Source organism: Capra hircus, chromosome 2 (assembly GCF_001704415.2).
Source record: "Capra hircus breed San Clemente chromosome 2, ASM170441v1, whole genome shotgun sequence".
NCBI lineage: Eukaryota > Metazoa > Chordata > Mammalia > Artiodactyla > Bovidae > Capra > Capra hircus.
This window is the reverse complement of record NC_030809.1, coordinates 80,589,385-80,616,846: the sequence shown is the minus strand read 5'-3', so window position 1 is coordinate 80,616,846 and position 27,462 is coordinate 80,589,385. Positions and strand designations below refer to the sequence as shown.

At 35.0% G+C, this 27,462-nt stretch overlaps 1 protein-coding gene across 1 annotated transcript in view; it reads left to right on the top strand.

Annotated features, from left to right (window-relative positions):
- LRP1B (LDL receptor related protein 1B) overlaps positions 1-27,462 on the top strand; it is a 2,198,408-nt gene that overhangs the window by 1,026,934 nt on the left and 1,144,012 nt on the right. The window contains 1 exon segment of the mRNA XM_018062463.1: positions 11,907-12,069. Coding sequence (XP_017917952.1) covers positions 11,907-12,069 — 163 coding nt within the window.

Sequence of the window (27,462 nt, the reverse complement as noted above, 5' to 3'; positions counted from 1 at the left end):
AGAGTACTGGAGTGGGTTGCCATTGCCTTCTCTGATTAGCATGTGAGATGAGTGCAATTGTGCAGTAGTTTGAGTATTCTTTGGCATTGTCTTTCTTTGAGATTGGAATGAAAACTGACTTTTACCAGTGTTGTGACCAATTTTCCAAATTTTCTGGCATATTGACTGCAGCACTTTCACAGAGTCTTTTAGGATTTTAAATAGCTCAACTGGAATTCTATCCCCTCCCCTAGCTTTGTTCATAGTGATGCTTCCTAAGGCCCACTTCACTTTGCATTCCAGGATGTCTAGCTCTAGGTGAGTGATCACACCATCGTGATTATCTGGGTCATGAAAATATTTTTTTCTTTTTTTTTCTAAATATAAATTTATTTATTCTAACTGGACGTCAATCACCCCACCATAGTTAGAATAAATAAATTTATATTTAGAAAAAAATGAAAAAAAATTTTTGTATAGTTCTTCTGTGTATTCTTGCCACCTCTTCTTAATATCTTCTGCTTCTGTTAAGTCCATATGATTTCTACATAGACAGTCCATGAAATTGTCTAGGTCAGAATACTGGGGTGGGTAGCCTTTCCCTTCTCCAGGGGATCTTCTCAATCCAAGGATTGAACCCAGGTCTCGCACATTGCAGGCAGATTCTTTACCAGCTGAGCCCTCTTTACCATTAGTGCAACCTGTCAGTAGTTTGGCTTGGTCAAATAAAAACCAAAGTATTAAAAGTAGATATTTTTCAGTTCAAAATTTTACCTTAGATGGGAATGAGGTATTATGTAATATATATGCCTTTTTTATACCTCTTAAATTCTTATGAGTTATTTCAGAACCTACAGTTATTTTAGTGTATGTGAATTTCAATATGAGTTAAAGATTCTATAGTTCTGAATGCTATAAGCTGTATGTTGTTGTTGTCCAGTTACTAAGTAATGTCCCATTCTTTTGTGACCCCATGGACTACTGTAACCCACGAGGCTCCTCTGTCCATGAGATTTCTCAAGCAAGAATATTGGTGTGGGTTAGCATTTTCTCCTCTACGGGATCTTCCTGACCCAGGACTTGAACCTATGTTTCCTGCATTGAAGGCAGATTCTTTATCACTGGCACCGCCCAGGAAGTATTATGGGATTTGGAACAAGACCTTTTGGGAGATAATTAGGTTTCAGTCATGATAGTAGAGCTCCCATGATGGGATCAATACCTTTATAAGACTAGAATGTGGCCAGAATTCTCTGTCTCTTTCATGTGAGGTAATAGCAAGAATGTAGCTACCTGAACCAGGAAGCGTCCACATCAGAGACAAAATCTGTTGTCGCCTTGATCTTGGACTTTCTAGCCTCCCAAGCTGTGGAAAATAGATTTCTGTTGTTTAAGATACCCAGTCTATAGCATTTCGTTACAGCCGCCTAAACTGACAGGCTGCTGCTATATTTAGGATGAAATGAGAAGACATTCTTCATTCATTCTAAAAGCATAAGTACATCTCTTTTTCAATGTACCCATCTGGAGTTTCATGAGGCAAGTCCCCAGAAAAATAATACTCTGCCTCAGGTACCTTTTGAATGTCTGAGGTGGTGAACTCTAAACTTGTCATTGCAGGACTAGCCTAAATCCTCATTTCTTTTGTGTCATTACTCAATTCAGAGATGTACTAATAACTTTCAGGATGCCTCAGTGTGACTCCTATAAAAAATTCCCACTCATGTCAAACACATTAAATTAATCATTTGGTGACTGGTTTTGGTCATTGGCCTTGACTCTTAAAACAGAAAAGGCAATTCAAAGGCATTAATTGATTTTTACTATGTATATATCTCCACAGAACTCATGCCATTCATTAGCATTATGTAATTGATCCTAAACAGTAGAGTAAGATTAGGATCTGAGATGTTTGCTGATAGTGAACACGGATGAAGAAACCTCTTACAGATACTTGGCCTTTGAGCTTCTCAACTAATATTTCTTTTACCAGGCTCAATGCAACAGATAACATAAGTTTAACTGAAACTCTCTTTGTTAACAGAATCAGTCCACTAAAAATAAATCAATATACACTCTTTTTATTGTATACTGGGATTCATACCTAAGAGAAACATCATTTTCTACTTGTTTTGCTTCAGATCCTGGGTTTATAACTTGAGTTGTTTTTGTTGTTCAGTCAGCAAGTTGGTCCAACTCTGTGACCCCATGGACTGCAGCACACTAGGCCTCCCTGTCCCTCACCATAGCCCAGAGTTTGCCCACTTCGTGTCCATTGAATTGGTGTTGCTGTCCAACTATCTCATCCTCTGCCACCTTCTTCTCCTTTTGCCTTCAAGCTTTCCCAGAATCAGGGTCTTTTCCAATAAGTCATATCTCTTAACTAAGAGATATGACAACTATAAATAATAAACAGTAATAAACTATACTAAGTATTATATTAAATGATACATAATCATTTAATGATATAAACATATAATGCTAGAATCACTTAAAAGTCTGTGTTTTGAGAAACATGAATGAAAAGGTGAGAGGTAATCTAAATCAATCTTGTGCCAAGAGGAGTAGCCTAGGTAACCAGTAGTCTCACAGGTAGCTTATGGCCAAGATGTTAGTCAATTCTTACTTAAAGGAGAGGAATAAGAATTACAGTTACATGACTCTATGGCCATAAAATGATTCTTGATAAGAAAAGAATAGAAAGAATGACTCTAGAAGTCAGGAAGTGGCAATGTTAGTGCAAAAGTGGATGTGATGCTATTTTATCCTCAGTACAACATTTTGTCTGTTCGTTTTTCTGATCTTTGCCTAATTATCCCTTCTGAGTCACTCAGGCTCCCCAGTCACCATGCGCTGTTATACGGCACTATCATATCTCATGCTACTATTATTCACTCACTCCTCATACCTTCGGATCATTAACTGCCTAATTGCCCTTTCATAAAATTGGTCATCCACATTAAATAATCTCTGTCCTTCTTGTGTACATCTTTTCTGGGTAAAGGATAGGGACCTGCCAAATTTGAGCTCACAGGTGAAATAAAGAAAAACATCACAGCTGATTAAAAAACAAAGGAGCTGTGACTTCAGATGACACACTGTCTGATGTGGAAGTGGAAGCACAGATTTTAGGCAAGAGGTTCTTAAATAAAGGGTATTTGGAATAGAAGAGCCGTATTCATTTGAAAATATTTACTGGACACTTATCATGGCTAAACAATTCTAGGCTTTGGTAATAAAGCAGTGAACAAGACATACAGGATCCCTGCTCATATGGAACTTCCAGTGTTGTGAACTACCAAATACTTAGCTAATATCATTTGATATGACTGCTACAGGAAAAATAATATGATAGCCATGATATTGACTGATGGAAATGAATCATTGTTACTTGCATCAGGGGGTGAGGTGTCAAGGTTGGGGCATGGTCTTCTTAATATCCATTGGTCAAGGCCTTTCTGAGAACTGACCTTGGAACATATACCTAAAAACGAAGGGAAAGCACAAGCGAGGCACATTCAAATACTCTCTTTTCTAGCTGATTAGATACAAAAGTTCTAAGAAGGGAGATTTCTTTGCAATTTGAGAGAAAAGTAGGAGATCAGAGTGGCTGCACTAAAATGAGTAAGGAAGATCCAAGTTAAAAGAGAGGTTTGGAAGTCTCATAATCCATATTAAAGAATGAATTTTGTGCTAAATGTGGGGAAGTTTTTTGAGACTTTTGGGAGAAGAATGATATTTTGAAAAAAAAAAAAAAGAACAGACAACATTTAGAGTAAAACTTGCTGTTTATTAAAGCTATGCAGAAGAAACAATAATATAATGAAAATTGGTAACCTATTACCATGGACTTTCATGGACAGAGGAGGTTTCCAAGAGATACAACTGAGAGACTAACACTACCGCTGCTGCTGCTGCTGCTAAGTCGCTTCAGTCGTGTCCGACTCTGTGTGACCCCATAGACGGCAGCCCACCAGGCTCTGCCGTACGCTAACACATCTCATTTCCTGGGTGACCTTTATGGAAATGTGACAGAGAGAAACACTCCATAGAGTTTTGACTTAAAATTGAATAAAGTTTAGCAAGCTTAGGTATTTATGAAAATATGTGATGTACTTTTGAAAACATTCATCAGTTCAGTTCAGTTCAGTCACTCAGTCGTGTTTGACTCTTTGCGACCCCGTGAATTGCAGCACGCCAGGCCTCCTTGTCCATCACCAACTCCCGGAGTTCACTCAGACTCACGTCCATCGAGTCCGTGATGCCATCCAGCCCATGATGCCATCCAGCCATCTCATCCTTGGTCGTCCCCTTCTTCTCCTGCCCCCAATCCCTCCCAGCATCAAAGTCTTTTCCAATGAGTCAACTCTTCGCATGAGGTGGCCAAAGTACTGGAGTTTCAGCTTTAGCATCATTCCTTCCAAAGAAATCCCAGAGCTGATCTCCTTCAGAATGGACTGGTTGGATCTCCTTGCAGTCCAAGGGACTCTCAAGAGTCTTCTCCAACACCACAGTTCAAGAGCATCAGTTCTTCGGTGCTCAGCCTTCTTCACTGTCCAACTCTCACATCCTTACATGACTACTGGAAAACCATAGCCTTGACTAGATGTACCTTAGTTGGCAAAGTAATGTCTCTGCTTTTGAATATGCTGTCTAGGTTGGTCATAACTTTTCTTCCAAGGAGTAAGTGTCTTTTAATTTCATGGCTGCAGTCACCATCTGCAGTGATTTCGGAGCCCCAAAAAATAAACTCTGACACTGTTTCCACTGTTTCTCCATCTATTTCCCATGGAGTGATGGGACCAGATGCCATGATCTTCGTTTTCTGAATGTTGAGCTTTAAGCTAACTTTTTCACTCTCCTCTTTCACGTTCATCAAGAGGCTTTTTAGTTCCTCTTCACTTTCTGCCGTAAGGGTGGTATCATCTGCATATCTGAGGTTATTGATATTTCTCCCGGCAATCTTGATTCCAGCTTGTGTTTCTTACAGTCCAGTGTTTCTCATGATATACTCTGCATAGAAGTTAAATAAGCAGGGTGACAATATACAGCCTTGATGTACTCCTTTTCCTATTTGGAACCAGTCTGTTGTTCCATGTCCATTTCTAACTGTTGCTTCCTGGCCTGCATACAGATTTCTCAAGAGGCAGGTTAGGTAGTCTGGTATTCCCATCTCTTACAGGAGAGTAAATCTCAAGAGTCCATTGATTTGTTAAGACTTTTCTTCACTGGCAATCAAATGCACTATAGATCTCAGATCACAGACCTTTTCTCATGTCATGATATAATTTGTGTTTTGCAATGATCACTTCAGGTACTCTGAGAAAGTAGTTATAGTGCATCTAGAAGGGAAGTAGGGTCCAGTTAAGAAGCTATTGCAGCACACAGAGGAGAGAAGATAGTGTCTTGAGCAAGGTTTGCTGGTAAATTTAATTTGGGCTAAAGCAGGAAGAGATAAAAATAAGATGAAGACTGAATTCATTTGAGTTAAAGATCAAAAAGAATATTTTGCCTAGTAGGAAAAATGCACCTTTGCATAAACTGGTTTTGTTTTTCTTTGTTGTTGTTGTTTTCTAGAAAGAATAATAAGGATTGGCATCTTCTCTAAGTGTATCTACTATAAAGGGGTTAAAAAAAAAAAAAAAAAGAGTGACTTGTCCTTTGGGTTAGAAGAAGAAATTGAGAAATAGTGGAACAGGAAGGTGGAGAGAAGTTCAAAATCTCTGTCATCTCCTGTCCATTCTTTCTAACAAAAATAACAACATCCAAGACCCATGAAGATAACTGATATCAGCTCACTATCCCATTTCAGAAGTACCTTCTTTGTTTTACTTCATAGACATATATACAGATTGCATGTAGACGATTCATATCAAGAACTGATGTTCATTTTGACTATATTTCATGTATGTAAACAGGAGCATAGCTAGGAAGAGACACATTTTTCTCAGTCAAAGGAGAAAATAACAAAAAATGTCTCTATAATGTGCCACAGATTCTATTCCTGATTTAGAATATCCTTTCCATGGCATGCCGAAATTGAACTTCTTTAATATCATTTTAATTATTATTGTAAGCAGGCAGAGCCTTTGCTTGCTCAGTTCAGTTTATTTAATATAATCTAGGAATAAAGTAAGTATATGTTTCTTGATTGTGGCAACCTATAAAAATAAATGCAATTATATCATCTCATCATTCAGTGGGCATTTTCAAATACTCTACCAAAGAAAAGTGCTATAAAACCAAAATGTTAAATTCCCGCTTAAACTGGGAAACACATAAATCAGGGAAAACATGTTTCTCATATAATCTTGACATTTTATAAATTTAATTCTTACCTGCTCTTCTCTGTATTTATACTGGAAACACTATAATTCTCTTCGGTGAAGACAACATCACAGCTTAAGAGACAATATTTGAGTGGAAGTAAAAATGTTTAAGTATTCATAAAATACAAGAACAGAAATATGGATTGAAGTAATCAGTATTTGGAATGTTTCTGAATTTTTTTGTGTGTGATGGCTTCAAAATTTCTATGATTTTTGGCTCTTTCACCTAAGCTAAAATATAACTTGAATGTAGTAATCTAAATACGATTACATATTTAATGTTGACAAAGACTATGATAAGTATATGCTGCATAATCTCATCATTGCTCTGATAGTCTTTGATGCCACCGTATATCTCCTGAAGGTTTCAGGGTCTTTCTGACTCGTCATCTGGTTTCAGATTTCTACCCTCGTATCCACACAGCACCCAGAATGATCTTTAAAACTTGCTAATCAGACATTGAACTACCTTGCTTGAAACTGTCCTCAGGGACTTTCTGGCAAACTCTACAGATTGCACTAAATATCTGTTCTTTTTTTGAAGTCTGTTAAAAACAAATTTTTTTTTTCAAAATGTAAGTACAGTTTTTATTAAAAGTCTAACTGTATTAACCAAAAAAGATAAAAAGAAAGAAGAGACAAAGCATATGGATAATAAATGATAGAGGATTAAATAATAAGCAAATTAGATTAATGTCTTGGTGAGTACAATAGTGGTGCCAAGATGAAGAACCCCAGAAAGACTCAAAAATTAGTGACCCTGGGCACGTCTGGAAATGCAGATATAGAATAGGGCTAATAAGAAGGTGATTAGCTTAGAATGAATTCTGAGAATAGGTACGCTTCTAAATTTGCTACCCTATTCACAACAGCAAGGCAACTTCTTATCTCCTACTTGAGTAGAAAATAGGATGTTTTTAGGATGTTTTATTTCTGAAGCAGTTAAACAATGAATTGATAAAAGGAAGCATGGCTATGGAGCAGACACTACAAACTAAAATGAAGGAAGCCAGGTAACAAAAAGGATATCAAAAGCGAAAGAATAAATCATTAGATATCTATGTATATCCTCTTATAGAGGAAATTTTTATAGAGGAAGAATATATATACATATTCTTTTCTAGATTCGTTTCCATTAAAAGTTATTGCAATATGCTGAATATAGTTCCCTGTACCATACTAGGACCTTATTTTTTATCTATTTTATATGTAGTAGGGTAATTACTAATTAGGATTTACAGTAATTAGTAATTTATATGTAGTAGGACTTAATCCCAAACTCCTCATTTATCCTTTCCCCACCCTATTTCTCCTTTGACAACATAAACTACTTTTCTTTGTGTTTTAATTTTTTCATTTTGTTTTCTTCAATTTTTATTGGAGTATATTTGATTTACAATGTTCTGTTAGTTCCAGCTGTATGGCAAAGTGACTCAGTTATTTGTTGTTGTTCAGTTGCTCAGTCCTGTCTGACTCTTTGTGACTTCATGGACTGGAGCATGCCAGGCTTCCCTGTCCTTTACTGTCTCCTGGAGTTTGCTCAAATTCACATCCATTGAGTCGATGATGCCATCCAACCATCTCATTCTCTGCCACTTTTTTCTCCTCCTGCCCTCAATCTTTCCAGCATTAGGGTCTTTTTCCAATGAGCTGGCTCTTCGCAACAGGTGACTAAAGTATTGCAGCTTCAGTGTCAGTCCTTCTAATGAATGTTCAGAGTTGATCCCCTTTAGGATTGACTGGTTTGATCTCCTTGCTGTCCAAGAACTCTCAAGAGTATTGTCTAGCACTACAGTTCAAAAGCATCAATTCTTTGGTGCTCAGCCTTTTTTAAGGTCCAACTCTCACATCAGTACATGATTACTGGAAAAACCACACCTTTGACTATATGGACCTTTGTCAGCAAAGTGATGTCTGCTTTTTAATTTTTTTAATAGATAGGTTTCTTTAAGTTTTTGTATCTTCTTTTTATAATTAATTTATTTGTTATTGAATGATAATTGCTTTACAAAATTTTGCTGTTTTCTGTCAAACCTCAACATGAATCAGCCATAGGTATACATATATCTCCTCCCTTTTGAAACTCCCTCCCATCTCCCTCCCCATTCCACCCCTCTAGGTTGGTACAGAGCACCTGTTTGAGTTTCCTGAGTCAGACAGCAAACTCCCATTGGCTATATATTTTATATATGGTAGTGTAAGTTTCCATGTTACTCTTTCCATACATCTCACTCTCTTTTCCCCACTCCCCATGTCTGTAAGTCTGTTCTCTAAGTCTGTTTCTCTATTGTTGCCCTGTAAATAAATTCTTCGGTACCTTTTTTTCTAAATTCCGTTTATATGCATTAGAATACAATATTTATCTTTCTCTTTCTGATTTACTTCACTCTGTATAATAGGTTCTAGGTTCATCTACCTCATTAGAACTGACCCAAAGGCACTCAACTATATCCCACTATAATCAACTATACCCCAATATAAAATACAAAGTTTAATATAAAATATACACAAATTGGGTGGCTCAAAAAAAGGAAGAAATCTATTTTCTCATATTCTGCAGCCTGGAATTCCAAGCTCAAGATGCAACAGGGTTGGACTTTCTGAGATCTCTTTCTTTGGGTTGTTTTTCCTGTTTTCAAGTAGTCCCAGAATTGTCTCTGTATACCTAAATCTCTTTCTATAAGGATACTAGAAAGTTTGGTTTAGGGCTTACACTATATGGCCTCATTTTAATGTAATATTCTCTTTAAATATTTTATTTCCAAATATATTCACATTTGCCATGCTGGATATTAAGGCTTTAACATATGAATTTGGAAGGAAAATAATTTAGTCCACAATAGTTAGCATATATTACATTATAGTAAATCAAAAGTGTTAAGTTCTACATTCACCAATTCTGATAATTAATTAGTTGTCTTATAATGTGATGATAAGAAAAATCTGATGTAACATTTTTAATCCAGTTATAGATTATCATAACTACTCATCATTTTTAAACTTTTCCCTCAAATTTTAAAATTAATTTCTATTGGATACAACTTTTATTTTGTTTGTATAAGTTTTTACATTCAACATATATTACCCTTGAAAAAGATTGTTAAGTTACTTATATGTAACTTTATAAGATTCAAAAAATTTCAATATTTTTTCACTGTAATTCAAATGTTTACCATTATTGGTATTTAGATTATTTTATGATTCAGAGGTAAGTAGTCAGTACCTACAGATGTTGTAGATACGAACACAAAAGTAAACTTCAATTTGGCATATAAGAAATTCTGAATGATCATAAAGCAACTCTTTCAAAAGAACAGGGAGGGTAAAATCCTAGTAACTTTTATTTGAAAAATGAATTAAAAGCAATTATAGAAAAAATATAACAGGAACATTTTTAATTTTTTTAGTAACAATAAAGTAATAAGGATCTTACTAAAATGTTAAAGCATTTTTATAATGTCAAATATCTCCTAAAATGTTCAAAATATTTTACCTAATTTTATTTATCTCTCTATATATGTGTATCCATTCATCCATTGATTTACTTACTTGAACTCTGTTTAATTGCATTAATTCTCCAGTCTTAATAAAAATCATATTAAAAGCAGATAGAAACTTCAAGTTTAGAAAAAGGAAACAAAATCAATTCCCGCTGTTTCTGTTAGGCTAATTATTAGGTTTTTTAGTGAGACCTTGCTGATTTAAACTAGGATGCTGTTAACAATACCTATTGTTTCAGTAGCAGAGAATCTTTCTGCAGTGATCCAGAATTGAAGAAAGGTGTGAATGCTGTCAAACAGCTCTTTTGTCTGAATTTACAATTGCATAGACTAAACCAACTGCAGGCCTACCATGAGAGATGGGTTATTGAATGGACTTTGGCACATACTTTATCTGAACACTAGGTATTTGAAATGACATTTGAAACAGTGGGTTCTGTTCTCTAGCTAATGTAATAATGCAAAGGGAATAAAAAGCAAAGCTAAGTATACATTTCCACATTTCTGGAGACAGAAAAAATAGTTTAGATTTTTAAATATCCTGGCTACTGAAATGGTTCATGTAGTTTGTGGAGTAGTTAAATGCTTATGTCTCCATAAAAACCATATAATTTAGAAATGAAACTGTAATTGATGACCTAAAAAAATCTGTATCCAATGAATTGCAATATTCACTTGCTGCTTGTCCTTGTAGGGATTTTTAGAGATTTCTACACAATTGGTGTCTTCTCTACCATGGTTTGAAAAAAAAAAAATATATATATATATATGTATATATATATATGCACATCTCACTTGGACTTCCCTGGTGGCTCAGAAAGTTAAGCATCTGCCTACAATGCGGGAGATCCAGGTTTGATCCCTGGGTCAGGAAGATCCCCTGGGAAAGGAAATGGCAACCCACTCCAGTATTCTTGCCTGGAGAATCCCATGGATGGAGGAGCCTGATAGGCTACAGTCCATGGGGTCACAAAGAGTCGGACATGATTGAGCAGCTTCACTTTCACTTTTTCATCTACAACTATCAAATTAAAATTTGCTGTAGATATAAATATGACTGTCATAAAATTCAGGAATGAATGTGAATCAGAAATTTATTTATGGAATTATTGGAGAACCAGCCCAGTATTGATGATCTAAGATCATTAGCGGAAATGCATACTTACAAGCATCTTAATGAAATGTTTAAATGAGATTCATAGTTAGGTATAAAAATGATCAGTGCCTCAGAGAATAAGAAACCATAACTTTTAGGGTTATCCATTGGGATAAATATTAATTGGTTAGCATGAAATTTCATAGTGTATGGTTCTGATCAAATAGAAAATACTAAAGTTAAAAACAGATACATTCTTCTAGACCTGTACTATTCATATGAGTCACTGGCTTCCTACTTTTTTTCAAGTTTGAGTTAATTAAGATGAAATACAATTTACAGTCACACTAGCCACAAATTAAGTGCTCACTAGACACAGTTGACTAGTCATTATTTTATTGTACAGCATAGATATAGAATATTACCATCATAAAACAAATTACTCTCCTAGAGAAACAGCCCTCTTCTAGAGAATTAACCGATCTTTGTGTAATCTTTCTTTACAGTGTCTACATATGCCATCAGAAGAACATATCACCCCTCCTTTTGTGTTATTTCCAGAACAGGATCTGAAAATAAGAGTTTACCTTAGTTCACAAAAAATATGTATTCCTCTTACTACTAAAACATTGAGCTGTGTCATTGAACCAGTTATGTCCATTGAGTTAGATGAACTATTTGAACAAATGTAAAAACTAGGTGAAATATTTTATTGTAAATACCTATTCTTTAGGATTTAGAAACTCTTTGCCCTTGTGTCTAGATCATCCTCAGTGCTTAGATAGCAGGAAGAAAAGTATCAAGAGATAGTGATTATTTTGGAGAATAAGCACTTATTTTGGCATAGAAATTATCTTTGCAGGGATTTTTTTTTATTGTAAAGCTAGTTGTACTTTTAAAACATCTTCTGTGGTGGTTTGGACAAACTTATGTACTCTTAGGTTTATGATACTAGATTTGCACATGCGAGTCAATGATTGTGTGTTTGTGTGTGTGTTTCAGATGTACAACAAATGGCAATTGACTGGCTGACCAGGAATCTCTATTTTGTGGACCATGTCAGTGACCGGATATTTGTGTGTGATTACAATGGGTCTGTTTGTATCACCCTGATTGACCTGGAACTTCACAATCCGAAGGCAATAGCAGTGGATCCAATAGCAGGGTAAGAAATTCTTTGTAGTGTTTGATCTGAAATAATTTCCCTTAAAAAAAAATGTCTGAGAAGAGTTGTGGAATATAAGACAACAGGCTCAAAAGTGTTTTTAATATTGATTCGAACAGTTACATTACAGGAAGGAAAAAAGAAGTTGTAATCTACTGTGAAGAAGCTCAGGCATACTATTTCCTTAACACATCATTATTGCAAGGCTTGCCTAAGACACAGTCAACCTACTATTCTCCTAATAATCACTTTGTTGTCACCAGAGAAGAGCCTCGGCATTGTTTTAAGTTAAAGACAGGAGACCTAAGTTACTTAGTAGTGGACCTTGTAGTTAGAAACTTCAAAAATTCTACCTGAAAAATGGGCTATTAAAAAATTTAAGTCCAACACAACATTTAAGATTTATTAAAGGAACATTGTACATGTTTGAGGATATTAGTAAGACATGAAGTTTGTCTTTGTTAATTGAAACCATTTTTTTTCTCTAACTATTGATGTGTAAACATTGTAGTATTATGGAGTAACTTAATCATCAGAATCCATCTTCACTTTTTCTTTGACTTTACAGCTTTGCAAGCTGCTTTATTGGTTCAAAAGAGGCCTTCTTTTATCTGAACTTCTTTTAACTAATAGACTAATCCCTCTTTTTAAAATATTTCATAATTTATCAAATTATAGGTAAATATGTTTAAATTCCCAATAATTTTGTTCATGTAATTAGGAACTTAATACAGGAATTATACTTTAATTTTATAAACACTATGGTATTATATAAAGTTCTATAAAATTAATATTTTTACCAGTAACTATTGGGAAAGGATATTTTCAAAATAATGGTATAGTGTACAACTTCAGTTGGAGGAGCTGGTGGGTGCTTTTTTCAGATATAAGTTGTAACAAAGATTTAAAAACAAAAATTTTATCCTTGTTGTTGCTTTAATCGTCCCCCGGCAGTTCAGGCTGAAATGTCTGATGGAACATAGCCTAAACTGCCATAAGCCTCCATTCAATAAATGGGAAAATATTTACTGAAGAAACAGCTGTCATCCATATGTGGACTTTTGTCACTCTTTACTTAAAGTCTGATTGAATATTAAGATGCATCATCACAATGGTTTTGATTTTGACAAGAACAGCTTGCACGTAAGAGCTTTGCTAGGAAGCCTGTGTAATATAATTCTTGAATGTAGCTCTATTTGTATTTGCAGCAGATGGTTACTTGACTCAAATCTGACTGCAGCAATGCTTTGAAAGACATTAGTAAGAAAAGTTGTACTTAAACTGATTTGTTTGGGTGTTGAATAAGGGTAGTACGGAAGAATTGGAAATATACAAATGTGCTAACAACATTCTTCTGGCATTCTGTTTAGAAATATATTTGCGTGCATGTTTTTCCTGGGTGTGCTGAATGAATTCAGAAGTAGCCTTTATACAGTCTTGTCTGTCAAAAATGTTAAGAGATGAAGCTGTTGTGTTTCTCCCCTTTCTACCACTCTTATTATTCCCCATTCTTAAAAACAAAAGATTCAGAGACTCTTTTCAAAAAGAACTGCCAATCTGAAATATAATGTTTGTGACACCACCATCTCCCCTTTTGAACAGTAACATATTTTATCTTCTCAAGCTTCCTATTTCTCCCTGTCATTACATGAAAGGACCATATTTTGTCATTTTTGTCAAAGGATTTAGGAGTAGAAAACCTCCACATTGCTGTGTTTATTCTCTGCTGAATTCCTCTGGGCCTAGTAACGGTTTAAATGTATTTTGTCATGTATCATTTATCACAAAAGGCTTTTTGGAATTTTTTGTTTGTTTGTTGGTTTGCTATGTGTCTCAATTGCTGTTTTTTCAGTCATGGATTTTAGAAATCAGAGAAGGAAAAGCTCTTCATGTTTATAAATATAATCCTGTTTATAACAAAACAGTTTTTAAAAAATTCTGATATTTTTCTCTTATTATCAGAAATTTGGCTAGGGTTAATGTGATACTGTCTAGGGAAACAACAGCAAGTTTTTCTTCTTTCTCTTTTTTCTTCTGTTTTTGGGCAGCTCAAGGGTAATTTGAATAGTTGAGGTTAGAATGACTCTGCATGATCTACTTAAGGGGACAAGCGCCTCCAGTGAACTTTCTCCTGCCTTTTCCTAATTGTTATAACTTCAGTTCAGAAAATATCAGAATGTCTTAAAAGTCTGACCCAACTATTAAGTGCTTGATCTTAATTAGGTATAGAAAAGGATAGATTTGTTGCAGATTTGCTTTACTTCTCACAGGCTACATTGAAAAATATTCTTTTTACTTGACTGCACTTTTGATGTTACTTTTCGCAACCTAATATTCCCTTTTTATATAAAAATTATTACAGTATTGTCATTCTAAAATTTCTAGTTTTTTAAAAAAATTCTCCATGGTTTGAATATAAATTAGTAAATTTCTCTAGAAAATCAGTATGACTTGGACCAGGCTCCAATCTAAATTTGCCAGAAAAAAGATTGCTTAAAAACCTTGTTTTCATTCTTGCAGTATTGACATTGATTCATTAATTCAGGCTATTTTTCTGGAGATATTTCTTGAGATTTTCTTATTAATTTCAAATTTTAGCAGTGTTGTTTTCCCATGGTTTCTTGAAGAAATTTCTAAAACGATTTCTATCCTGTCATAAACATTTGAAGGTAGCATAGAGATCATAGTCCAACCAGTATCAAAAATAGTTTTTCTGGTGGTAGTTATTAGAACTTGGCTTGTTTAATGATTAAGAGTTTAATCTAAAGTCACTCTACCTAGGATCAAATCGTAGCTATACCAGTTACTAGATGTTGGATGTCTCTTTTTATCTTTATTTTCTTATCATAAAACTATGAATAATGATAATCCACTAAAGGGCTCTTGTGAGGATTAAATAATGTCAAAACATATAAAGGGCTTACATACTTTCTGAGTATGTGAAGTTCTCTTTTTCATGTTATTTCAAAAATAACTACTAATTTTTCCAATGTTTATAATACTGTTGTGAATAGAGTAACCAGACCAATATTTCGCCTCATTAAAGATGATCTTTTTGTTTACAGTCCAATTCTCTTTCTACTACAAATGCTTTAAAATGGCTTACTTCATATAGACCGTCTATTATATAGTCAAGTACTAAGTAAAAGGAGGGGAAATGAGAATAAAGTAGTATGGCTTGGGAATAAAATGAAATGTATATGTGATGGAGGAGAAAATTATAGAATAACTATGGGTTTAAGGAAGAAAGTAGCAGAGGAAACACTAATTTAATAATTGATCTTGTGGAGGTTATGTTTGAATAACCTTCAAGGTCTTTCAGAATATAAAACTAGTGAATAAACCCCCTTCATAGTTACCTTAGTCAGTTGATCTGTATTTTTAATATCAAATTGTTTTAATAATAAACCATTTAGTTTTTCAATCTGATGAAGGTTGTAACTGAGGACAGGAGAGAAACTACTTTAGAATGTTGGTTCTCAGGTTTGTTTCCAAGCTTCCTATTAAACTAAAATCAGCACACTACACTATACAAAAATACATTTTACCATGAGTATAAAATTGTTACAATAATATTGCAAAAGAAGGGATCAATTGATGCTAAGCATGGTAAATATTAGAAAAACAGTAAAATTAAGAGGTACTTTAGGGATGGAGTTGGACTTTAAAATTCAGGGAAAATATTTGGGGGGCTTGAGGTATTGTGTATGAGCTTCTTGTCTTCCATTGCCCAGTCATGTCCAACTCTTTTGCAGCCCCATGGACTGTAGCTCCCCAGGCTCCTTTGTTCATGGAATTTTGCAGACAAGAATACTAGAGTGGGTTGGGTTGCCATTTCCTCCTCTAGGAGATCTCCCCAACCTGGGGATTGAACTTGCGTCTCTTGTGTCTTCTGCATCTCCTGCATTGGCAGGCAGATGCTAGCTAGAACTCATATTCAATAGAGTTATGTGAGATGGCCAGTTAGAGAGAGAGGGGAAATCTCCTATATCGTGTGAAATGGTGGAAATCGATTGCATTACCAATACTATGTGTACCTTTTTTCTATGTAGGATAGACTTTTGACTTGTAAAGAAGGAATGACAGAATGATCTATAGGATATTTGTGAATCCATGACCCCATGACAGTATTGAGGGGAAAAAAAGTGTTGTCTTTGTTCTCTATAAAAGTAGTTTATCTGCCAGGAGCCAGAGGAGGACTGAGGCTTAAGTCTCAGAAGCCGAATTCACATAAGAGTAACTGGCAGTATTTAATAGTTAATAATACCTTTCCCATCACCAACCTGGATCCCTGCTGCTGGTGAAACTAGTCATGGCTGAGAAATTAAAAACAGAATCAAAGTTAAAGCCAACAGGGACCAAGACTGACTAATGAACTGTGCTTCCTCAGTACCTTCTTTGGTATTCCTCTTCATTAGAAAAAAACTCAGAAAAACATGGAGACATTTTAATAGCTCCAATAGTAATTCTCCTCAATTTATGTATTGATCTGGTGTAATTTCTCTTTGAACATCTTAAACATTATTTTATTTTATTTTTATATGTTAAGGAATAAAATGAAATGCTGAAAGTGTATTTTGGTTTCTTAATTTAATTTTGAAACAGTCTTGGTCTTGAGCATGATAGTAGTACTCGGTTGGGTTGAGCTCTGAATTCATCTGTATGTGGGAAAATGCTAAGGAAGTTGTCTACTTTTCTTTATACTCAATGGGTGATTGAGCACTGTACATAATGCAGTACAATGAAAACCTCCTTAGTCTTATACATTTGTATTAATTATTTCAAAAATCTTACCAATGCATTTTCTTACCTATATCAATGAAATTCAAGTGGATGTCTATATAGCACTAGCTGTATTTCTTTTTATCTCTCTATAAGCTATCCAAAATCACTGCAGGTGGTGATTGCAGCCATGAAATTAAAAGACACTTGCTTCTTGGAAGAAAAGTTATGACCAACCTAGATAGCATATTCAAAAGCAGAGACATTACTTTGCCAATAAAGGTCCATCTAGTCAAGGCTATGGTTTTTCCAGTGGTCGTGTATGGATGTGAGAGTTGGACTGTGAAGAAAGCTGAGCACCGAAGAATTGATGCTTTTGAACTGTGGTGTTGGAGAAGACTCTTGAGAGTCCCTTGGACTGCAAGGAGATCCAACCAGTCCATTCTGAAGGAAATCAGTCCTGGGTGTTCATTGGAAGGAATGATGCTAAAGCTGAAACTCCAGTACTTTGGCCACCTCATGCGAAGAGGTGACTCATTGGAAAAGACTCTGATGCTGGGAGGGATTGGGGGCAGGAGGAGAAGGGAACGACCGAGGATGAGATGGCTGGATGGCATCACTGACTCGATGGACGTGAGTCTGAGTGAACTCCAGGAGTTAGTGATGGACAGGGAGGCCTGGAGTGCTGCAATTCATGGGGTTACAAACAGTGGAACATGACTGAGCGACTGAACTGAACTGGACTGAAGCTATCTAAATATGCTATCTAAATATATATGTGCGTATTTCCCATTTAACACTACTACAAACTTCTCTGGGTGAGTCTAACAATCTTGGATTTAGGTTCATAGGTAATTATATAAGAAAATGGCATCTGCCTATCTCTTAGGCCAACTTACCAAAAGTCTTAGGAGAGTTATTGCCTACCCCTTTCCAATCAAGAGTTGCAGATGCAAATAGGCAGGACAACATGGGTGTACAGGTATATGTTTCACGATCTGAACTATTTTAACTGAAATTAGTGATTCAGAGCCACACTCAAGTGGATAAATCCATATGAGCTCTCTTAACTATGACTCAAATTGTTTTATTCTCATTAATTAATTTTGTCTAGGTTCAACTTCTTTCCAAATTCCTCTATAGACCTTTCTTCAAGTATAGGTTTATGTATCGCATCACCTTTAATTACTGACTCCTTCAGTTACAAATGATTATTCTATTATACTGTAATTAGCCTGGGAATATGGAAGAGCAGCTTGGAGTGGCTTATTTTGTTCAGTGAAACCTTAACTGGAAACTTAACACACATTGCTTTAACTCTCACTGTGTTCTTGACTCATAGAATTCATAATATCAAAGTAATGCAAAGCATTCTGCATCTCTATTCTCTTTGCTGTTCTCGATCTCATTTTTTTTAATTCCCTAAGTTTTCAGTGTTTGTTAATCTTACCTCTAAATTATTGAGTTCAAAAGCTTGTTTTAATTATACATAATATCTTCCCAATCTTCTAGCCACTTCCTGCTAAAGAGGTTTCTTTGAATTCTCACTGAATAATGATGTCCTCTCAACTAGAGAAAGTAACAGAAAAGCTGTGCACAGCCTAAATTATGAAGGGATTTATCATATCATCTGAAAACCTAGATTTAGGACAGCCTTTGGTTGATTTATTGACTCAACAGTATCACTAACCACCTGGGTTCCTTGTACCTCTTTATTGTGTAGTGTTATCATTAATGTGTGCTTTTCAAGCTAATTGCCCTGTGGTTACAAGACAGCTACTGAAGTTTCAGGGATCCTAATTAGAAACATGGTAGTCAGTTAAAAAAAAAACAAGCAAACAAACAAACAAAAAAAACAGCACTGCTTCTTCCTTGGGTATAGAAGAGCTCCCAAAGCAGATATTTCCTCGTGTCTTCTTGGTCACACCTGGGTACATGCCAATTTAAATGAGACAGTCATAGACAATTTTTTTTTCCATTGGCATATGAAAGACAGAGGGACATGGGAGAGAATTCGGGACCACAATAACATGGAAGAAAGAAAAATGGATTATGCACCTATATCATCTTCCATGACATTGTAGTGTAATAATCCTTTCTCATGTACAGCCCTTTATCTTTTCTTTATATTTCTCAGGCACTGAGGGGCCTCTTTTAACTTAGCTAACCCTGAGGAATATATACAAATATTATTTCCCAAACCTTCATTCCATCTTCTCTGAAAGTTTCTTTGTTTGCTTTTAGCCCAGAATGTTAAAACTAATTCTGAGGAGTATTTCTCTTGTCACTTTTTTAAAGCAAATGACAATTATTTTTGTTTCTTTGTTTTCTGTAACTTTTTCTACAACACTGATAACAGATTGGGTTGGAGGTACTCTGTATAGCATTCCACTATCTCTTTAAAGATATAATGTGAGAGGCTGGGATGGAAGCTTTTATTGTACCAGATTTTCCAACACTCTTGGAAACTATGTGACTATTTCTAAGCCACTGGGGCAATATTAAGTAAATTATTGTTTCACTTATGAAATGATTCTATGGTGACATGAAAACTTTCTTACTCTCTGCCAAAGACTAGTTTACATATTTGAAGAATTTGTGCTGTTATTAAAAACAATAATTTTATATTTTTAAGAAGTTAAAATTTATTTCTAATTGTTTCCTATGTAGAGTTCTATGAAAACATGAAGTGGTAATAAGGCAGTTTACTGCTTTTGAAAATATATGGACAGCTTTCATGTAGCACGCAGGTGTGATCAGACATCAAAGATATGATATAGTCTGTTCTCTTATGGAGCTTGGAGTATAACAGAATTATACATCAAATATCAAATATTATAGTCAGAAGGTATGGTTACTAAAGCTTATCCACCAAAATTATAGATAAAAAATACTAAGCAGTAATTTATTTGACATTTCTGAGATAAATAATGGATAAGGCATAAATGTTACTTAAAAAAGTAAAGATGAGAGAAACTTGGTTTGTAAACACTGAAGGAAAGGATGAGATTTAAAAACAATAGAATAAGTACTTAGCACCATTCCCCTTGAACATATAACATAAATTCTGAATTTTACCATGTACATTATAATCATATATAACCAAAACACACACGCACAAATAAGAAGTGAAAACAATATTCAGCTTTTATGCTGAGACACAGTTTGTTCTGCTTGACTGCTGAGACTTGCAGGATATTGAACCAAAATTGATATTTTCCCTTGAGCCAGATTCTCAGTGGTTTTATTTGGGAGAAATTAACCTGACTTTTAGGGTCATAGTGGATGTTTTCCAACAACAAGTGATTTTTCACTCAACAATTTTTTTTAAATTATGTAAAACGGAAAGCAAATGTTGAGAGCCTTTGGTATTCTTTCAGTTTTAGCTAAAAAATTGTCTATGTTAGTATTTGTAAAAATTGTACTTAGGCAGGGGTCTTCATACTTCCTGATAACAAACTCCAGTATAAAAGAAGTCATCAAAAGAACATGTAAATGGCATAAAAATAGACACATAGACCAGTGCAAGAGAATTGAGAGCACAGAAATAAACTCAAGCATATATGGTCAAGTAATATTTTCGATAAGGGAGCCAAGAATATTTAGTGGAAAGAGACTTTCCAATAAATAGTGTTAGAATAATGGGATATTCACATGTAAAATAATGAAGCTGGACTCATATCTTATATAATTTTCACAAATGAATTCAAAATGACTTAAAGATTTAAATGTAAGACCTCAAATCATGAACTAACCTGAAATCATGAACTAACCTAAAATAAAGCTTCTTCGCATGGGTCTAGCCAATAAATTTTGAATATGATACCTAAAGCACAAGCAACAAAATTAAAAATAAAAGAAATTAAATGAGTGGGAATACATCAAACTTAAAAGTTTCTAAATAGCGAAAAGAAAAAAAAAATCAGCAAAGTGAAAAGACAATTTCATTGTTGTTCAGTCACAAAGTCATACCCAGCTTTTTGTGATGCCGTGGACTACAGTAGGCTAGGCTTCCCTGTCCTTCACTATCTCCAAGAGTTTTCTCAAACTCGTGTCCATTGAGTCAGCCAGTTGGTCAATCAGCCACTGGTTCATTTCATCCAACCATCTCATTCTCTGTTGCTCACTTCTCCTGTCCTCAGTCTTTCCCAGCATCAGGATCTTTTACAGTGAGTCAGCTCTTCTCATCAGGTGGCAAAATTATTGGAGCTTCAGCATCAGTCCTTTCAATAAATATTCAGGATTAATTTCCTTTAATATTGACTGATTTTATCTCCTTGCTGTCCAAGGGATTCTCAAGAGTCTTCTGTAGAACCACAATTCTAAAGCATCAATTCTTCAGCAGTCAGTCCTATTTATGGGCCAACTCACATCTGTGCATGACTACTGGAAAATGATAGTTTTGACTATGTAGACCTTTGTTGACAAAGTGATATCTCTAGTTTTTAATGTGTTGTCTATCTACAGAATGAGAAAAAAAATTGCAAACAATATATCTGATAAGTGGCTAGTATCCAAAAATGTATGAGTTATTTACTCATACAACTCAAAAGCATAAAAAACAACCCAATTGAAAAATGGGTAAAGGACATAAATAGATGTATGAAAGGCCAACAGATATATTAAAATGTGTTCAACATTACTAGTCTTTAGAGAAATGCAAATTAAATGACAACTTAGACAGTGATACATGTCATTTTTTTCTCAATAAAACTGTAAAAAATAAAATAAAAAATTATGATTAAATGCACAATTAACTGCAGATAAAAATGTGCCCTGGTGACATATTAAAATAAATTAATGCTTTTTGAGAAAAACAGAACAATTTCTGTAATTCTTCTTGTTCATAATGATTGAGTATAGTTATGGAACATCATAAAAATGCTTAATAAATCCCTATATTTACTTCCTAAATCTTTTTAGTGGCATAAAATGAGACTAAATACTGAAAGAAAATATCCCTATTTTCTGGAAGCCTTAAGTCTAGGTCTTAAAATGAAAGTTAGAATTGAGAATCTAATTAATTTGAAGTATACCTAGGTATTTAATTTGTCTAATGAAGTCAATCTGGGACTTGTCTAAAGTGGAACGTTGCAGTGATTCAAAAGCCTCCAAACTGATACAGCCTCTGATTAATTTTTTATGAAAGTAAAATTCCCCACTTTATTTTTTAATTTTTATTGCATTATGAATTTAATTTGATAAGTATATTTCAAATGTATATAAATAATTTAATTTGTTTATTAAAAAGACTGCTTAGGACAAGTATAGTTCATATTGATTACACACAAATTTTGAATTAATATAAATAGAATAATCTAACAAGGACTATATTTATTAAGGTAATGTAGTTTTATTAACTCTTACATTGCAACATAATACAATTATATTTCTCCCTTACATGTGAATTTGATGAAGGTGTTGGTACACAGCTTAATTCATGTAGTTTGTCTGGTATCAAAGCAAAGTTCCTTCTAATTTATGGCCATGGAATCTCAGAGTCTTGGAATATTCTCTTAACTAGCTGAAGGGGAAAATATTGAAGATACATAGACAGAGTAGGTGAAAGGGGATCAGGGAAATGTAGCCCCTGGCTAGGGAGTTCCTTATTCATGACAACACAATAGAACGTAAATGGGAGCATCCATTTCCAAAGAATACTTTGCCATCTCAGCCAATGTCTTGTCTTCTGTCTACCAAATATCCATATGCATCCTTCTTCCCATACATCCAATCCAAAACAGTTAAGACAAATTAGGGATCTAAGTGATGTGCAGTCCTCTCTATTGTGTCCTTTTGTTGCTCCTTGTTGTAAAGTGAACTGTGAACCAAAAACAAAATATATAAACGAATGGACCAGTGATAAAATAACAAAATTCCCACTTAAAAAATGGAAGACTGGACGCACATAGTAGTCACTGTGACAGAGCAATATTGAAATCAGCTAGGCAAGTAAAGTGAAGACTTTCTCCTCTGACTTTTTGGAAGTCACTTGTCTAGACAGCTTGTTTCCCTGAAACATTTTCCCTCGTCCATTGTTCTTCTTTACCAATGCTTCCACTGGGAGGTTCTTTCTCATCTGTTGTGCTCAGTGCTACATCAAAGTTGGCAGTGAGGAATCTGCTTTCCCTGAGGGGTTTATGTATTTCACAGTTGTTCCTTTCAAATTGTTTACAGATTTAAAGAGACAAAGGATCTTGTAAGCTAGGCGCATGGCTTTTTACAGTTACAATTTCCCTTGAAAATTAGTAGACTTATTTCTTTGTTTCCTATTACTTGGACATACCAATAACCACACTCAGTTATGGTTTAGAAATAATTATCAAATTATTTCTTTCCACCTCACTTTCTTGGTTTTCTCTTTCAGCATAATAGTGGTCACTTTGAGGCCTGAAAACAGTAATTCAGTGTGAAGCAAATACCTTTTGTCCAAAGGATAAACTCTTCTATTTGAGAAAGCGTAATTGGCTTTTGTTGCTCAAAGCTATTTTCAATATTTTTTCTTACTATTCAGGTTCTAGAAGCAATGGACTTTGCTAAATCTGGGAGGTCCCAACTTTGACTTTCCTTTCATTTTTTGTTATTAAATAGGCAATTTGAACTTAAACTTTTTTCTTTTTGTAATATCTTGCCAAAGTAAGTATGCAGTAACTAATACAACTACTATCATACTTTTAAATGTCTGTCTTTAAATCTATAAGGCTCAATAATCACTTGATTTTCCCTCCCAAGATATTTTCCAAGTTATTAAAAAAGGACATTTTTAATCAAGTAGTTTTAGCCTTTAGTATTTTCAGTCCTGAACAATAGTTACCTTGCTTCTGCTGCCTTACCATTAAACCCAGGGTTAGGTATTTTAGATTTTTATTAAGGTACTTCTATACTTGTGCTACCAGCTTTTAAATCTGGTATGGTAATACTTGCTGCTTGTAAATTCCAGTGGGTCACACAATATAAATGTGTTTTTTGTTTTAAGGCTCAAGTTAAAGTCCAATGCACATGTTCCTATTTATTAGATAGCTTTTCTCCAGGTGTTAATAATGCTAAGATGGAGAGTCTTTCTGTCTTGTGATTTCTACATCCTTAAGGGTCTTGGAATCTTCTGATTTTTGAGGGGAGAGAAAAGACACATCTGCTGTTTAAAAAAGGAAGTGACATCTAGTTATTTAATCATATTTGGAGGCAAGAAGACTGGATAGCATGGTTTCTAGCTGAGAAGTTGTCAACAACTCCAGATTTTGAAAGGGAGGGGCATGAGTCTTTGCTTGACTGTCCAATGACTGGACTGACCAATGACTGTCTCTGCCACTGTAGTCTCTGACTGATTCATAAATACGAATATATCTTCATACACACACACACATGCACACACACACACACATATATATTGATTGCACAAATATATATGAATATATATATTACTAGCAAATTGGTCTTCCCTGGTGGCTCAGAGGTTAAAGAGTCTGCCTCCAATGCGGGAAACCCGGATTCGATCCCTGGGTCAGGAAGACCCCCTGGAGAAGGAAATGGCAACCCACTCCAGTATTCTTCCCTGGAGAATCCCATGGACAGAGGAGCTTGGTAGGCTACAGTCCATGGGGTTACAAAGATTCGGATGCAACTGAGTGACTTCACTTTCACTTTCGCTAGCAAATTAAATGTACAGCAGTTTAGCATTTCAAAGCCTTTGTTTCTTAAAGGTATTTTAAACTGAATGGGTTCATCTTTTTTCAAAGTGTCTTTACCTTGAATGAGTCATTTTTATTAAATTCATCTTTCCTCTTAACACATTCACAAATCCAAATCATCTATTAAAAGTTTGCTTGGCAGATATATAGTCAGAGAAACATTTAGATTATAACCTAGTAAATGAGTGCAATAATAAGCATCTTTACATTGAAACAATTTCACTAAATAACTAGTGCCAGATCCATAGAATCTAAGTACACTCTTCTCTGAAATGGGAAGAAACACCATGTGATATTATTTTCACTGTTTTCAGACATCAGAAGGAGTTGTCCTCTTCTATCTGTGTTTCTTAAGGCACTGCTACTCCTAACCCATGGAAGGCCTTATTTTGGATTTTACCTGATACACTCTAGGCTATTACTTATCCTTTTTGCTTATTTGGTGAATGGTCTGAATGAGTTTAATATTTGCAGAAATTCAATCTGAGCGTGAAGGACAAAATGAAGGATTGATGAGGGTAACACTAGATGTAGAACAGAAAAAGCAGACAGTTGAATAGTAAAAATATAGCATGATAAGATTCAATGAATTTTAGAATACTTTTGATAATAGTAGAAATTCTAGCTTCTACTGGATTAAATGATCATTTGTTTCCTCACTTAAGAAGGACAGAGGGAAATTCCATGGCTTCTCAGTGGTTAGGACTCTGGACTTTCACTGCTGAGGGCCTGAATTTGACTCTTGTTAGAAACTAAGATCTCACAAACCACATAAAAAAAGTTACATCTAGACTCAGTTAAATTGATGCCTCAGTGACATCATCAGAAAGCAACCTCTCTTCAGTTATGTTGGCCCTGCCATCCACAGCTAAACCCCAGTTCCTTATCCCTCATGGTCATAAGGTTGCTGCCAGCAGCAACTAAGGAAACATTGTTTACTTATTCTCATGCAGAAGGAAACCTGTCCCCTAAATATGGACTCAAAATCCATTACTTTATTGTAAATGGCTACATAAGGTTGTTTTCTTATACCTGGAGCAATATCCATGGCTGGGGGAATCACATTAATTAAAATTCACCCCAAGATCTGAAAGTGGATCCAATTTCCCCTGAGTCATGTGGGCTCTAGTACTGATGAGGGTATGAGGGAATGATGGCTCTCTGAACATAATCAAGTTTCCACTGGGAGAAAAATAAATGGAAAAAAAAACAAAACAGATAATGTCAGTGAGAATGGAACAGAGATGTATGGATTTAGTGTCATCAGAATATTTGCTGTGGAATGAAAACTACTTGAGAGAAAATTTGTATTTTCCCTGATAGATATTTTAGGTGTTTTATAAAGCTCTGTGAATACTGGATAAGGATGGTAATGGAAGTGATAATGATGATGGATGATGATGACAAAGATGGCAATGAAAACAGCATCAATATCACCAGTGATGGTGATACCTTACCAAGGCAGTTTTGAAACTGTGGCTACCAAGTGTGGATTTTTATCTTGAAGACTGCTAAATTTAAAGAGAAAGTCCTAGTTTATTCCACAGGGAAAGATGCTATTCAGATTTTTAGTGACTTCCCAGTAAATAAGAGAGACAGATGATTGATAATAAGGAAATTCCTGGTTAGAAAGACTAGCTGCTGGACAGTCTGCCTTCTTTTAGGTATTATTACTCTTCAAACTGTGTATGTTTAAATTATTCCAACAAGTAACTGAATTGAATAAATACATACATGAGAAAACATAAATTAAAGTTTCCTTAATGAAGAAAAAAAAAAGGTATGCCTGCTTTGTTTTTCATTCATTTTTCATAGTTTTTTCAGGTATTATACAGCTTAATATTGCTTTATTTGAGGAATAATTTAAATATATTTCTTAACATTAATTACATTAAAGTAATAGTGAACATCAATAGTTCATAAAATTTCTTTGTTTTGTAATGTGTAGGATTAAAGGCTAAAGTATGATAATTATGATTAAAACCAAAATCCTATTTTCCCCCCATGAGATAGAAATATTTATTTTTGCCAGTAATAAGTCAATTTAAAGGATTATAGTCCCTGACTTAAACACCTGTAATTAATATTAATAATATTTTCTAAAAGTTATATCTGAGCTGTGGCATTTTCTGGGAGATAGTCTTATGAAAAGTTTGAATTAGAAAGGATATTGTGTGTTTGCCATAATAACATTCTCTGTGTTCATATTGTAGAACCATCTGTAAACCACTGAAGACAAAGTATAGTACTCTAAGGAGCCTCTTGCTCTGCCCCTTTGTCCTTCTTGAACTGGTGGTGAACCCATTATAGGGAGTTAGTTCACAGTGGTCTCATCTGTGGTACTGTAAACTTCCCCATGATGGAGATGATTTTATTGAGTATGTTCTCATATATGACTTCAACTGCTGTAGAGCCTCGAGTCACTTTATCATTTACCAAAGTAAATACTAAACTATTTAACTCATATATGGAAAAGTAGAGCCAATGAACTAGTTTTACATTTTATATCTTATTTGTCTTGTGCTGCATCATAATGGACATTTGCCATTCCAATAGGACCCATTTTGTTTGAGAGTCAGTGATAGGGAAAGAGATTAACCTCCACAGCAGTGTTACTGTTTATTTTGGGCCAGGTGTTGCTCACTTCCTCTACATTCATCAACTTAAATTTGCAGTGTTCTGTGAGATGCATTGGAGAAGGAAATGGCAACCCACTCCAGTGTTCTTGCCTGGAGAATCCCAGGGATGGGGGAGCCTGGTGGGCAGCCGTCTATGGGGTCGCACAGAGTCAGACACGACTGAAGTGACTTAGCAGCAGCAGCAGCAGCAGTGAGATACTTCGTACTACTATCTTTTGAAGACGAAGTTTGGGGAGAGGTAAATTATATGTCCAGGGTTAAAGAACAGTTAAGTATTGCAGTCAGGATTCAAACCCTAGCTATGTCACTCTGTAGCCTGTCCTCATATCCGCTGCTCTATGCCA